The 16,484-nt window shown below is 45.6% G+C and overlaps 1 protein-coding gene across 1 annotated transcript in view; it reads right to left on the bottom strand.

The window, feature by feature from the left end:
- Positions 1-16,484, bottom strand: part of LOC135057520 (membrane-spanning 4-domains subfamily A member 4A-like) — a 67,595-nt gene that overhangs the window by 16,668 nt on the left and 34,443 nt on the right. The window contains exons 3-4 of the mRNA XM_063963376.1: positions 9,040-9,150; positions 7,971-8,027 (exon numbers count right to left, since the gene is read on the bottom strand). Of these exons, the coding sequence (XP_063819446.1) occupies positions 7,971-8,027; positions 9,040-9,150 (168 nt within the window). The remainder of the gene's footprint in view (positions 1-7,970; positions 8,028-9,039; positions 9,151-16,484) is intronic.

Genomic DNA, 16,484 nt, shown 5'->3' with positions numbered 1-16,484 from the left:
ATGCCACAGCTTGCTTGCTGAAAAATTTCCAAACCTCTGGAAGTCTCCATCAATACGGGTAATACCAGCTGTACTTATTTCTTCTCATCAGAGAACTTTGCACACGGCACTTAGTCCGGGATCCTTTGTGGACACTAAAAGCAGCCACCTTCAAATATTTCTCAGCTCCATTTATGCCTTAATTTTATGATCACATCTGATATATACGTTTCTGATGTTTTTAGTTTGTGATGTATAGGTAATAAATTTTATGTCATTTTTATTGAAATTGATCCACAGTCATTTATTACTATTGGAGAAACACATAAGCGCCAGTTTTCACTTTCTTATTATAACCACAGATCTGACAGTTTGTCCAAGGTCCATGGACCCGGATGGTGGTCAGAGTGTGGGAGCAGGGGCTCTTCAGAACTTAATATTACGACTCGATAGTACAGAGGCTGTACAACAGCAGATCATACAGTTTTTAGAAGAGATGTCTTCTCGGTTGGATACCTTACAACAATCTCTGCCAAGTCCTAATGTTCTAGCTGCACCAGCGACTCCAGCTCTAGTTTCCAGTGCCACAGCTTCAGGGTCTCCAGGTGCTTCTGGTTTAGGATCTCGTCTCCATCTTCCTACACCAAGTAAGTTTGATCCTAAAACCTGTCGTGGATTCCTGAACCAATGTGAAGTTCACTTTGTATTGCTGCCGCACAATTTCCCGACGCCCAGAACCAAAGTTGTGTACATTGTGTCTCTTCTGACTGGCCCTGCCTTGAATTGGGTTTCCCCATTATGGGAGCGAGCAGATTCACTGCTAAAGAACTACACAGACTTTGTAGCTGCATTCAAACGTATTTTTGATGAGACTGGGCGTACAACATCAGCTTCCTCTGATATCCTCCAGATTCGCCAGGGAACACGCACCGTGGGACAGTATGTCATCCAGTTCCAGACATTGGCGTCAGAGGTTGAGTGGAACAATCAAGCACTGGTTGCGGCATTCTGGCACGGTCTATCTGATCGTATAAATGATGAACTGGCTACCTGAGATCTCCCAGAGCAATTAGAATCGTTCATTTCCTTGTGTGTAAAGTTGGATCTGTATTTACGCGAAAGAGAAAGAGAACATTCTCATGGTGATCCTCGCACGCACCGAGTTATGCCTCAAGTACAACTTTCTCCCTCCACTTAAGATGAGCCTATGCAAGTAAATAGGTCCCGCTTAACTCCTGAGGAGCGGTCAAGAAGATTATGGGAAAGACTGTGTCTGTACTGTGCTGCTGCTGGTCACATGACTGATTCCTGTCCGTCGCATTCGGGAAACGCCAGGTCGTAACTTGCAAGGGAGGAGTCAAGTAAGGAACCTTATCCAAAGCTTCTTCTTCTCGAGAACTTATCTTACCGGTACCTTTGGAAACACAGAGTGGATTACATGTTTTCTCAGCTTTAATTGACTGTGGTGCTGCTGGGAACTTTATTACACAGGCTGCAGTCGATAAGATCCATCTTCCTGTCTCAAGGTTGTCTCGCCCAGTCTATCTCACTGCTGTGGACAGTAGCAGTATCGCTGAGGGGTCCATCAGTCAGTAAACTAAGCCCGTGGTCCTAGGGGTGGGCTTTCTTCCCTCTGAGCTCATTGAACTTTTGGTCATTCCTAAAGCCACCTACGAGATCGTGTTGGGTATGCCTTGGCTTCAACTTCATAACCCACAAATTGACTGGTCTACGCTACAACTCACAGCATGAAGTTCTTCCTGTTTCCATTCCTGTTTAGCTCAAGTTCGTCCCGTGAGAACTTCTGGGTTGAAACCCCAGTGTGGAATTACTGAGGCCTACAAAGAATTTACTGACATCTTCAGTGAAAAGGTCACTGATGTTCTGATTGCCCCATCGATCTGATCCCGGGGAAAATGCCTTCTAGAGGACGAACATATCCTTTTTCCGTACCTGAAACTCTAGCCATGAGTGAATATGTAAAAGAGAATCTACAAAAAGGATTCATTCATCTCCAGCAGGGGCAAGGTTTTTCTTCGTGAAAAAGAAAGACGGAGGACTATGTTCCTGCATTGATTATAGAGCATTAAATGAGATTACCATCAAAAACAGCAACCCCTTACCGTTAATCACAGAACTGTTTGACAGAATTAAAGGAGCCAGTATTTTTACCAAATTAGATCTTCGTGGGGCATATAATCTCATTAGAATCTGGAGTGGTGATGAGTGGAAGACCGCTTTTAACACCCATGACGGCCACTATGAGTGTCTTGTGATGCCCTTTGGATTAAGTAATGCCCCAGCTGTGTTTCAGAACTTTGTCAATGAAATATTTTGAGATGTTCTGTACAAATATGTGGTAGTTTATCTTGACGACATTCTGATTTTCTCTCAAAATTTAGCTTCTCATCATCAACAGGTAAAAGAGGTCCTTCAACGCCTACGACAGAATCATCTTTACGGGAAGTTGTCTAAGTGTACCTTTGAAGCTCCTTCGATGCCTTTCCTCAGGTATATAATCTCTGGTTCAGATCTTCGAATGGACCCTGTTAAATTGGAAGCAATAGAGAACTGGTCTCTTCCTACATCGCTCAAGTCTGTTCAACGTTTTATTGGCTATGCCAATTATTATAAAAAATGTATTAGAGGATTCTCTACCTTGATAGCCCCAATTACTTGCCATACACGGAAAGGCGCAAATCCTTCTCAGTGGTCAGAAGAAGCTCTGGCTCCTTTTAAAAAAATTAAACAAGTTTTCCATTTCAGCTCCTGTGTTACAGCAACCAGATATCAACAGACCCTTCAAGTTGGAAGTGGATGCCTCAACAGTTGGCGGTGGCGCAGTGTTGTCCCAAACCAGCCACGATGGTAAGACTCACCCCTGTGGGTTTTTCTCCAGTAGAGTTCTACCTGCTGAGATAAACTACACCATCAGTGACCAAGAGCTCCTGGCAATCAAGCTGGCCCTGGGAGAGTGGCAGTATCTTCTGGAGGGCGCAAAGTTCCCTATTACCATCTTCACCGACCATAAGAACCTTCTTTATTTGAAAGCAGTGCAGTGTTAAAATCCTTGTCAAGCAAGGTGGGCTTTATTCTTTTCTCGTTTTAATTCCAAGTTACAGTTCCGCCCTGGTTATCAGAATGTTAAGGCAGATGCCTTATCACGCTCAATGAGTTCCATGGAGGAGTCTTCTGAACAAGAATCTTATCCAGTTCTTGATCCCGTAGTGTTTGCTTCCACATAAGTGTCTCCTGTTCTGCCTCCTGGCAAGATGTTTGTTTCTCCTGAGCTCTGCCCGAATCTGCTGTTGTGGGCTCATATTTATAAGTTTACCGGACATCCTGGGATCCTAAAGACTTATATGTTTTTGTCTTAATCCTATTGGTGGCCTCATATGAAAACTGATATTCAGGATTTCGTGGCTTCGTGTTCCAAGTGTGCCCAGCACAAAGTTCCTTGTCAGTCTCCTGCTGGTCAACTGTTACCTAACTCTATACCAAGTCTTCCCTGGTCTCACCTGTCAATGGATTTCTTCTCAGACTCACCTCCTTCCAAAGAGTATGATACCATCTGGGTAGTGGTTGACAGGTTCTCAAAGATGGCCCATTTTGTTCCACTCATTGGTTTGCCTTCTGCTCCAAAGCTTGCACAAATATTCCTACGTGAAATCTTCAGGTTACATGGACTCCCAACGGAAATTATATCTGACCGTGGTGTTCAGTTTGTGGCAAGATTTTGGAAGGCCTTATGCTCTGCTTTACAAGTTAAACTCAAATTCTCTACAGCATATCACCCTCAAATGAATGGACAGACTGAAAGGGTAAACCAAGAGCTTGAAACCTTTCTGAGACTTTATATTTCTTCATCACAGGATGACTGGGTAGATTTATTGCCTTGGGCAGAGTTTGCTCATAACTTCCGCTACCATACAGCCACCAATAATACACCTTTCTTTGCAGTTTACGGTCAACATCCCAGAGTTCCAGATTTTCAAGACCTTCCAGTTGTCGATGTTCCTGAAGCCACTTCAGCTCTTCAGCAGTTCTCTCAGGTTTGGACATAGATTCATCTTTCTCTCAAGAAAGCATCTCGACAGTACAAGGTTTTTGCTGATCGGAGAAGACGAGCAGTTCCCAGTTTAAAGCCAGGTGATAAAGTCTGGTTATCTACTCGTAATCTCCGCCTTAGAGTTCCCTCTATGAAGTTTGCTCCATGGTTTATTGGTTCGTTTCCAGTTGATTAATCCATTGATTTATAAATTGAAATTGCCTCCTTATTTGAAAATCCCAAACTCATTTCATATCTCTCTCCTTAGACCCCTGATTCTTAAACGTTTTCAAAAAGCTCTTCCAGCAGCTCCAAGAATCCAAACTCATCGGGGTGTGGAGTACGAGGTTGAGAAGATCCTGGACTCACGTTGTCAGTATGGTCATCTACAGTACCTGATTGACTTGTCCGGGTATGGTCCTGGGGAGAGGAGTTGGGTTAACGCCACTGATGTCCATGCTCAACGGTTAGTCCAAGTTTTCCATAGACTGTTTCCTTCCAAGCCTCGTGGGTGTTTGGTGCCAACCCATAAAAGGGGGGGTACTGTCAGGAATCAGCATTAAGGGATGTTTCACTTACCAGCGCGCTGGTGTGCAGGCCTCCGGAGGTCATGGAACCAGTCTGCAGCTGTATGAGCATCCTGTCTGAAGAGCGCAGTACCCACTATTGTGGTGAACCCCTGAAGTCCATTCTGCTGGTGCCCTTCTGTGTACCGGCCATCTGTACAGCATGGGTGCCACCATGACACTTGCCGTCAGCTGACCGGAGAGCACCCAATCCTGCGCTGTGTTTGCTCACATGATCCAAGTATCCAATGACTGCCGACCAGGGGGTATAAGTCCAGAGCATCGGCTCAGTCTCATCACCTTGGACAACGCGTTGCATTGCTGCATAGCGTCTCCTGGTCTCTGTTTCCAGTTTCCAATCTCCAGTTTCCAGTTCAAATCTCCAGTTTCCAGTCTCCAGTCTTCAATCTCCTGTTTCTAGCAATCTCCTATTTCTGGCATCTTCAAGTGATCTCCTGGTTCCAGTATTTCTGTGGAACTACAGGTCCCAGCATTTACTTCAGCTCCAACTTCTGCTATAGTGAGCCTCCACCTTTTGCAGTAAGGGACTTTCTTCAGGTGCTATTCATTATCCTCACCTGTGTATGGTTAACTTGCATTCAGCATTGTGATATGGCAACTGGCACTTAATACAACCACTTCATATGTGTTTCAAGTTGTCTCCTGCTTAACCTTGCTTGGTTGTGGACTTTGCATTACAAACTGACTGTGTGGAGTATGGTTGCTGGTTTCCAAACCAACTGTGGGAGTGATCACCATCTGAGTGCTATACTAGTTTCCAGACTAGTTTATTGCCTGTATCTCATTGTCTAATTACTGCTCTGGTTTCCAGACCAGCTAAATACCTGTGACTGTTTATTTCATCATTGTCAGCATTCCTTGTACCATTCATCTCAAGTTTCATCTGCTTCAATTACTGTTATACTCTTGTGCATATTATAAACATAATTGCGCACATGCGCAGGATTCTCTTACAGCCTCCTCGGTTTCTCCATCACACCACCACTGACCCACTAGTGCCCCGTCCGGGGACAGACATAACCACATATCTGACAAACTTCCTGTTTGAGATTGCTGTCATTAAATCACTGCTGCATATCAAGCGAGCCTACAGTTCCTCTCTGAACCTGATACAAGGAACAAGGTATGGGGGGAAACATCTTAGGGAAAGGGTCAATCACCTAGCCACGAACATCTGTGATACCTCTTCCAACCACTTAGACATCTGCCAAACCAGGGGTGTTACAATTCCCTGGGCAGTAGTCCAGATAAAATGAATAGTGCCTATAAAAAGAATAGTGTGTTGTGATCTGTACTTGAGGTGGTATAGCTGTGCAGCTCCCATCCTCTTTGCATTTCCTCTCTAGTGAAGGGCTCTTAGGGCCCCATTTCAGTAGACATATCCACATCCACAAAAAGAGTTACATTTCACCCTAAGTGTGATAGACCATAATAAAAGAAAGGACCTGGCCAGCTCTATCCAGGCAGGACAGAGACATTGCCATGTGTTATTCTTGTCTTGTATAATTGTAATTTCTGTATTGTATTCGTGCATTGTAAAGTGTAGACCAGGTCATTGTTTCTGTATGTTGGGTCAGTAAGTTGAGGGCCTTGTTTGTTATTGCTGTAGTAGAGAATATAGCTTGTGACACACTTAAGTTAGAATTAGGCCTTATACAGCTGTGTTGTCTTCATAGTCGGAACTCTCGAAGGCTGGATTGGAAGTAGTGACAAGTGTATTAACGGTGAAAACCTTTGTGTTTGTGTCTATTTCTTCATGACTACTGTATCTTCAAGAGCACCCAAAGGTGAAACTCCGGGTCTGAGGTCAAAAGTGGCAGTTATTATTTCCACTAAAACCTGAACGCCTTATTTTTTGGTTTTGTATCAGTTATGGGCTTTGGCAAGCTCTGTGTAGGCAGTCATGTAGCTAACATACCACTCATACAGCAGCACACCACTACTGGGGACTGTTACTCCAACCAATGCCTGCTGCAAATGCTTGAAGCCATTTCCAGGCACCATCCAAGAACTCGCGCTCATGGTGCTCTTCTCCATGACAACCTGCACCTGCCGAGTAGTCCAGGAAAGTGGTGGATTTTCTGGCCCATTAACACATCCAGGAGCTTGGTAATCTGCCTAGATTCCAGACATAGCCCCCTGTGACTTCTTTGTGTTCCCACAGATAAAGCACAAGATGAATGAGTAGCTAGGAGCTGCAGTGGGGACCCTCATCCAGTAGCGCCGAGGAGGGGGTGAGGTGGTAATAATTACCCAGGTCCAGGACTGATGGACACCCCCCCTTCCCCCACACCACCCACCACCAGGCAGCAACAGCTGCAGCTCATTTTCTCATCCCAGTACACGCTGCAGTGTGCTGGGCTGCAGTGTGGCCAGGGAAGCACTTAAAGTACAAATCTTTCTGTATTTTTTTCTAAGGGTGCACAGCCACGCCTCCTGTGATTAGGCCACACACCCTGAAAATTATGTGGGCCCAGCCAGGCTCTTTTCTGCCCTGCCTTCATCCAGCAGTTAGAAGACATACCAGCTTCGAACTGGTCCAGCTGCTTCACCAAGTGGTTTGAGCGCATGCAACTTTGCATAGACTCCTTTGGATAATACTTTAAAAAAAAATGTAATGTGCATTTTGTTAGTAAATAAAATAATTTTTGTGCACCTGGAAACTTATTACACACCCCTTGTATGACATATGTATTTAAAATAAATATAACTCAACATGAACAAGAAGGAGCACAATTTTGTGGCTTCCATTTACTTGTACAGATATGTCTGCTTACATCTTTGCATAATGTTGTGGCACAGCATATGGCAGTGGCACGGGTAGTGCCACTGCCATATGCTGTGCCACTGCCATATTCAGTGTTTCACAATGGAACTTGGCGGAGGTAGCAGGAAGCGGTGCTCCCGCTACCTATAGTCACATAGGGGGAGCCACCGGAGGTTCACAGGGGGGGGGGTAGCAGGAAGTTATGCTCCTGCTGCCCATAAGTTTTTTCACTGGTGGCCGGCGGAGGTAGCAGAGCACGCTCCCGCTATCATAGCATACAATGGGCGAGAGACAGGCTGCTGGAGGCCGCACATACGCATCATGGCAGCGCCAGGACACGCTGTCTCCCACAGTAAGAGTGTAAGTGGACACATCTGTATGTGCAGGACGCAAATTGTCATCAATACATTGGCCCTTGTATGAGTATATCATGTTTATTTGATCTCTTTCATTTTGCGTTCTCTGTAGTATTGAGCAGGCTGGATAATGTCCAACTGTTTGTGTTAATGACAGGTTCCACAAAAGAAGAATAGATAATATGAATAGTATTTATGTTCACTTTCAACCAGATGCTCATCAGATAACTCACCAGGCAGATGTTAGGTTTATTCTGAGCTGCAATGGACAGAGATCCAGCAATAATATACTGCAAGAACAAAATACAAAGTAAATATCACACATACAATATTATATATTTACTGTATAAAAGCAAGAGAAGAATGATTCACGCCCACTCACTGGAGGAACAGTTCAACCAATCACTAGTGTTTGCTGCCCAAAGGAGAGAGGACTCCAAAATTTCTCAAAGAAAGTCCTTTTACAATTGATCGTTGAGGCGCCAGTTCTAATGATTGATGAGTCTTAGTGGAATTTTTTATTCACATTTTTTTAAAGATTTTTCATACAGAAAAACGGAGATGTGGTCATCATCTCACATATGGTTCATCAGTGTAGCATACCTCCCAACATTGGGAACATCAGACTCCAGACACTGGCGTGTGCCTTTGGTGCACTCTGCCCTAAAGGGGCATGGCCTCAACAAAAGGGGGCATGGTGTGCGGGAATGCCCTGACCATGAGCCACTCCCCCATTTCTGTCAATGTGGGGGGCATGCTTAGCGCTATGCGAGCTGTTGGCCATGCCCCCTGTCCCTCTATCCCGTGAATAGATGCTGTGTGCATGGTGGGCCTATATATAGTTTTGGCCAAAAATTATGCTAGGCACCTCAATTTTTCCTGTACAGTATGTTAGATTGCAGAGTTTATTATAATGATTCTGATTAGCAGGGCTTAGAACTATAGAGTGTGCATCTGCATTTTCTATTTTCTGTGTGGAACTACAAGTCTTAGCACGATAGCACCTCTTACTATGTTTGGAATTGGGGTGTGCAGTCCAAGGTGCCCCCACCATTCCCCCATGAAAGTGGTTTGTTAGGTTTTAAGAACCTGAGTTAAGCAAAAGTTAACATCCGCATGTATAGTTACGAGATGTTAGAGTCAGACAAAGCAATGTTGCAAAATGTTAACGACTTACAGTAATTTCAAACATTATCTTACCAAAACATTATTTTAGGATTCAGTTTTACTTCAAAATAGGGTATCAGTGATTCACAGTCAAAGCATTCAGGAACAATTATTGAAAATGGTTTCAGTACTTACAAACACTGAACCCCAAAATGGTATTCCAGATTCAGCAGTTATCCAAGGCATGGTGGCAGCCATTGCAATTCCTAGAATAAGCTGCAAGATGCCAGCAACAATCAGCACAATCTAAGGGAAAACGAGATACATGTCAGATTTCCCTTAATGGAGTTCTACAACCAGTGTCATATGTGCACTTACAGTAGTACACTAGGAGCCATTTCTACAGACATGGAAGGTCAGGGGAGTATCATATATTAATAAAGGACTCTGGACCTCTGATTGGGTGCTGTGCGTTGTCTGATCCAGTGGTTCTCAAACTGTGTGCCGTGGCACCCTGGGGTGCAGCAGGACCCTTGCTGGGGTGCTCCGGTTGGTGGTCCAGGACCAATACAAATTATTTAAGGTCAATGTAATAGGCAAAACCAGTGCTGGTGGCTGCCAGTCATAAAATATGTGGACAAACAGAAGCAAATCTTGTCCCTCACAACACAGTTGAATGTAAGGGTGACATAGAAACCCAATAACTTAATGTAATATTTCTTCTAAGTTTCTCAATAAAAAACTTTTGGCCTAGGGCGCAGTGATTCAAAAAAGTTTGAGAATCATTGGTCTGATCACATCATATAGGGAAAAATATGGTATACTGGGTCCAGTGGAGAAGTTACCATGGCAACCAATCAGTTTAGAGGTAACATCTATCAAGTGCATGCTATAAAATGATAGATAGCAGCTGATTGGTTGTCATGGGCAACTTCTCTAATGGCTCACTTCTCCACAGTTATAACTGCTTTATGAATAGACCTATTTGTGTGGTTGGGATAATGGGCATCAGTAGGGGACTATGAATAGTAATAGACATGAGAGGAGGCTCTACATTGTGAAATTGGGGCTGTTACCAGGTATCAGTTATCACCATTTGAAAGGGTACTAAGGACCAGAATCAGCTTCAGACGTACATGCATGTGTGGGGTCTTAAACTGCTTTCTCTTCAGAATGCAGTTAAAGACCTGGAGGGGGGCGGGAACAGGGCGTCAATGCAGAGTTTTGTGGGCGCCAACGCTCCATTTAAGGGGTACGGTCCGGACAACGCAGGCATGTCCGGATTGTTGCTGGGGCGAGCTACAGCGGTTGCGTGACATCACGCGCCACTGCTGTGACCCAAAAGATGGTGGCCCTTTCGAATGCCTAGGCAGTTAGGCTGAGTAGGCAGGGGGCTACCTTAATCATGCGAGCACATTGCTGTATAGCCAGGGGTTAAAGTGGGCCATAATGGGGTGGAACTGCATTCCGTCAGTTGTGTTGGGAGGTGGAACCAGTTCCGCCACCTCCAGCCTACTTTGCCCGTCCACTAGACTCTGTACAGGCAGCGCTGCCTGAGTGATTGCTGTCCCCGCCTGCTGTCTCCCAAATTAAAAAAGGGGCAGGCAGGTAGCACTACACAGTATCCTTTAGCCTGCCTCTGCAAGTCCCCCTGCTGATGGTGCTGGCCGCGGCGGCGGGAATGAGACGACATGGTGCCATCACCGTACGTCCGTCTCTCCTTCCACGTAAAGAAGAGGTGCTGCCAGAGCCCTGAGAAAGGACACCCACGCCGACAGTGACTATCAATGGGAACAAAAGAATAAGGTAAAGAGATGCATGGGGTGGTGGGAGGGGATATTTGTAGACACTCCCTTACTAACATGTGTAAGCCTGAATCTTCAGTGATGGTCCCTGGGACCAGGGGGATGCTGGGAAGTGGGTGGTCCAGTGTGCAGTGTGTCTGGAGTTGGTGATGGAATAAACAGCACAGCAGTGAACTCACATGTCTCTGTGTCCTGATGACTGGATTTACAAACATATGAACAAAACAGGGGGAGAGCTGTGTGTAGGATAAAGGATGCTGGGGGGGGAGGGGAGCTGTGTGTAGGATAAAGTGTGCTGCGGGGAGAGCTGTGTGTAGGATAAATTGTGCTGGGGGAGAGCTGTGTGTAGGATACAGTGTGCTGGGGGGAGAGCTGTGTGTAGGATAAAGTGTGCTGGGGGGGAGAGCTGTTTGTAGGATACAGTGTGCTGGGGGGAGAGCTGTGTGTAGGATAAAGTGTGCTGGGGGAGAACTGTGTGTAGGATACAGTGTGCTGGAGGGGAGAGCTGTGTGTAGGATAAAGTGTGCTGAGGGGAGAGCTGTGTGTAGTATACAGTGTGCTGGGGGAGAGCTGTGTGTAGGATAAAGTGTGCTGGGGGGAGAGCTGTGTGTAGGATAAAAAGTGGAAGATTACAGAGGTGTTTTGGTGAGCTGTATGATCCGATTACATAGCCTGGGTTCAGCGGAATGTGTAGAAAGAGAAAATGTAAAAGGTATGTGTGGACTGTGTAGAAGGTAATTGGGTAGAATAGCTTATGGTGGTTATGTTGGTGCTTCTGGAATACAATAAGCTGCCTGAAGATGTGAATTCTCAGAGAACGCTTAAAGGTTTGGAGACTAGAGGGAAGTTTTGTGAATGGGAGGGCAATTCACAGAGTGGGTGCTGCACCAAAAAGTCCTGTAAGTGCTGGGCCACACATAGCAGTCAAGCAGAGGGGTTTGTGTGCTCACAGATCCTGTTCTGCGGGATCCCGCAGAACAGGATCCACCCAGCGACACACAGGATTTCAGTGTGGCACAGCCGCACTGTGTGAACACATATATTGAAATGTATGTGTTCACTATGAAATCCCACCGTCCTGTCAACCGGCCCGACCGCAGCATGCTGCGGTCGGAGGCGGCGGGACTGCCGCACATGTGTGGGCACCTGCATCCATGTGCAGTCTCCTTGCGGCCAAGCGGGTCCGCTTGGCTGCTGTGTGTGGCCCAGCACTAACTATGACTAGGAGCAGGTAATGCGGATATGCAGATTTTGTGCAGCACGGATTGGTGAGTTGGGAGATTGGGAGATAAGAGATGTATGTTGGTGTAGTTTTGTTAATAGAATTGTGTCAGTAGAAGTATTTTACATGAACATCGGTAAACTACAGGTAGCCAATGGAGGTACTGACAAAATGGAGTAGCAGAAGATTAATTTTTTGCCAGGTGGACAAGAAGGGGAGGGGCTAGGGGCGTGGCATCTGCCAGGTGGGCAAGAAGAGGAAGGGCTAGTGATGTGGAAAGGGAGGGGCTGGGGGGTGAGTTCCACCACCTCTCCTTGACCACTTTAAGCACTGTGTATAGCGATGCACTCGCATGTTTGCGGGGGTGGCGGCCCCTGCATGTTACAGTAAAGGGTTGTAGGTATGCATTTTTACGCACATCTACAACCAAAGCTGAATTAGGCTCTAGGTGCATAGACATAAATGAGTGGAATATTGTTTATTCAGAGACTTCTGGTACAGTGCTGTGTGTTTTGCAGTGGATATTGTAGTTGTCAATATGTTGCCGAATGGAAATCAGCTGGAGGTGTGTACTGTATAACAGACAAATATGAAAGGGCATATTTATAAATCAGGTTTCAGTATGGATCTTGTATTTGTACAATGGAACATTAGAAATGGGCTGTACATGGAAAGAAAGGGGCCATTATAGATATAAAAGAGGGCTCTGATCAGAGATGAGCAAACCCCCCCGAACTTCACGCTCCAAGCCGGGATCCGAGCACGGCTTTGGACTTCCTGCCAGACTCGGAAACCAGAATGAGGCAAAACATCATCATCCCGCTGTCGGATTCTCAGGGGTTGTGGATTCCATATAAACAGCCGCGCGTCGCCGCCATTTTCTCTCCGAACTAGGAGAGTGAGGGAGACACACCTCTGTCTCTCTGTGGGTGTTGGTGTTGGGTGGGGTCAGTGTGTGCTCTGTAGGGGTGCTGTTCCTATCACTGTGGTGTCCCTGTGAGGTTAGGGGGCACTGTCCTCTATGCTGTGAAAATACAGGGGTGCTGGCCCTGTCTTGTATGCTGTAAAAATTCAGGGGTGCTGTTGTTAAAATAAAAGTACACTGGCACTGTATGCTGTACAAATTCAGGGGTGCAGTTGTTCAAATAAAAGCACACTGGTCCTATATGCTGTGAAAATACAGGGGTGCTGGCCATGTCTTGTATGCTATAAAAATTCAGGGGTGCTGTTCTTAAAATAAAAGTACACTGGCCCTGTCTTGTATGCTCTAAAAATTCTGGGGTGCTGCTGTGAAAATAAGAGTGTACACTGGTCCTGTATGCTGTAAAAATACAGGGGAGCTGCTGTTAAAATAAAAGTACACTGGTCCTGTATCCTGTAAAAATTCAGGGGTGCAGTTGTTAAACTAAAAGCACACTGGTCCTGTATGCTATAAAAATACAGGGGTGCTGTTGTTAAAATTAAAGTACACTGGTCCTGCATCCTGCAAGAATACAGGGGTGCTGTGAAAAAAGGGGCACTCTTCTGTGTGCTGTAATAATAAAGAGGTGCTGTACTGTGTAATGGAGAACAACAATTTAGAGGTAAAAATTAGATATGAGCGGGTTCGGATTTACTCGGTTCTTTACGCCAGAATTATCGTCATTTCTTATTTTCTTGATTTTTCTTAATGGCTAACCAAAACACGTGACGTCCGATAGCCAATAAGGAGATTCGGGTAAAAATCTGAGTATATCCGAGTAAAACCAAACCCGCTCATCTCTAGTAAAAATAGTGGAAGATCAGGAACCACTTCCAGTTCCTAGTACTAGTGCTGAAGCTGCTGCTACCAGTAGTCATGACATTGAGAAAGCAATTCCATCAATGTCGTCTCCTAAGGCCGATGCCAATGTCATAGAGGGCATGTAAAATCCAAGAAGCAAAAATAAATAATCAGAACAAAAAATAACTTTTCTGATGAGAAACGTAAAATTGGCAATATGCCATTCACAACACAAAGTGGCAAGGAAAGGCTAAGGCCTTGGCTTATGTTCAAGACTGGTGGTTCAGCTTCTCATGAGGATGGAAGCCCTCCTCCCTCTTGAAAAATTAAAAAAATTAAGCTTGTTAAAGCACTGGAAAAAACAGCTGTGCGTTCAGAGACATCACAAATCCCCAAGGAGAGTCCAAGTGTGTCCACAGTTACGATGTCTAGGCCTGAACTGCTCAAGACTGTATGGAAGGAGGAGGCTCCTACCACCATTTGCATGCCCCCTGCAAACGCTTGGAGGAGCACCGCCAGTCCAGTTGTTGATATTGGGATTGAGGATGTCACTGTAGACGTACACCAGGATAAGGAGGATATTGGTGTAGCTGGCGCTGATGGTTATGTGGTTTGTTTGAATAAGGCACCAGTGGAGACAGTTGTCAGTAGGATGAGAAAGCCCATTGTCATGCTTGGGCAAAATACCAAAAAAGCCACCTCTTCGAAGTGGAATTATTTCTCCACAATTCAGACAACAGGTACCAAACCGTGTGTTTCCTTTGTCAATCCATAATAAGTAGGGGTAAGGACATTAACCACCTGGGAACATCCTCTCTTATATGTCACCTGCAGAGCCTTCATCAGAAGTCATTGTCAAGTTCAGAAACTTTGGGTAATAGCGTAAGCAGTCCACTGACACCTAAATCCCTTCTTCCTGTTGTACCTAAGCTCCTGCAAGCAACACCACCAACTCCCTCCTTGTTAATTTCTTCCTCAGTCAGGAATGTAAGTAGTCCTGCAGGCCATGTCACTGGCATGACTGACAAGTCCTCTCCTAGCTGGGATTCCTCCAGAGGATCCTTGAGTGGTACGCCTACTGCTGCTGCAGCTGTTGTTACTGCTGGGATTCATTCGTCATCCCAGAGAGGAAGTCGGAAGACCTCTTGTACTACTTCCAGTAAGCAATTGACTGTCCAACAGTCCTTTGCAAGAAAGATTAAATATAACAGCAGTCAATCTGTTGCAAAGCAGATTACTGAGGCCATAACAACTATGCTGACGTTAGACGTGCGTCCAGTATCCGCCATTACTGCAGTGGGATTTAGACAGTTGATGGACGTACTGTATCCCTGGTACCAAATCCGTCTAGATTCCACTTCACTGGGCAAGCGATTCCCGGACTGTAGAGGGACATTAAGAAAAGTCTCAGTGTCCTGAAAAATAGGGTTGTACCCACTGTCCACTTAACCACGGACATGTGGACAAGCGGAGCAGGACAGACTAAGGACTACATGACTGTGACAGCCCATTGGGTAGATGTATTGCCTCCCGCAGCAACAACAGCAGCAGCACCAGAAGCAGCATCTCCCAAACGCCAACTATTTCCTAGGCAGGCTACGCTGTGTATCACCAGTTTCTGTAAGAGGCACACCGCTGACAACATCTTACGGAAACTGAGGGACATCATCACACAATAGCTTACCCCACTTAGACTCTCCTGGGGATTTGTGATATATGACAACGCCACCAATATTGTGCAAGCATTACATCTGGGCAAATTCCAGCATGTCCCATGTTTTGCACATACAATTAATTTGGTGGTGCAGAATTTTTTGAAAACTGACGGGGGCATGCAGGAGATGCTGTCAGTGGCCCAAAAAATTGTGGGACACTTTCGACATTCAGCGACTGCGTGCCGAAGACTGGAGCACCAGCAAACATTCCTGAACCTGCCCTAAAGCAAGATGTGTAATGAGGGGGAATTCAACACTCTATATGCTTCAGAGGATGGAGGAGCAGCAAAAGGCCATTCAAGCCCATACATCCACCTACACTATAGGCAAAGGAGGGGGAATGCACCTGACTCAAGCGCAGTGGAGAATGATTGCCATGTTGTGTAAGGTTTTCCAACCCTTCGAACTTAACACATGTGAAGTCAGTTCAGACACTGGCAGCTTGAGTCAGGTCACTCCCCTCATCAGGCTTTTGCAGAAGCAGCTGGAGAAACTGAAGGAGGAGCTAATATGGAGCGATTTCGCTAAGTATGTGGGACTTGTGGATGGAGCCCTTCATTCTCTTTGCCAGGATTCACGGGTGGTAGAGATGAGCGCCTGAAATTTTTCGGGTTTTGTGTTTTGGTTTTGGGTTCGGTTCCGCGGCCGTGTTTTGGGTTCGAACGCGTTTTGGCAAAACCTCACCGAATTTTTTTTGTCGGATTCGGGTGTGTTTTGGATTCGGGTGTTTTTTTCAAAAAACACTAAAAAACAGCTTAAATCATAGAATTTGGGGGTCATTTTGATCCCAAAGTATTATTAACCTCAAAAACCATAATTTACACTCATTTTCAGTCTATTCTGAATACCTCACACCTCACAATATTATTTTTAGTCCTAAAATTTGCACCGAGGTCGCTGTGTGAGTAAGATAAGCGACCCTAGTGGCCGACACAAACACCGGGCCCATCTAGGAGTGGCACTGCAGTGTCACGCAGGATGTCCCTTCCAAAAAACCCTCCCCAAACAGCACATGACGCAAAGAAAAAAAGAGGCGCAATGAGGTAGCTGTGTGAGTAAGATTAGCGACCCTAGTGGCCGACACAAACACCGGGCCCATCTAGGAGTGGCACTGCAGTGTCACGCAGGATGGCCCT

Source organism: Pseudophryne corroboree, chromosome 3, assembly GCF_028390025.1.
Source record: "Pseudophryne corroboree isolate aPseCor3 chromosome 3, aPseCor3.hap2, whole genome shotgun sequence".
NCBI lineage: Eukaryota > Metazoa > Chordata > Amphibia > Anura > Myobatrachidae > Pseudophryne > Pseudophryne corroboree.
The sequence above is the reverse complement of the archived record's forward strand: the minus strand, read 5'-3'. Positions and strand labels throughout refer to the sequence as shown.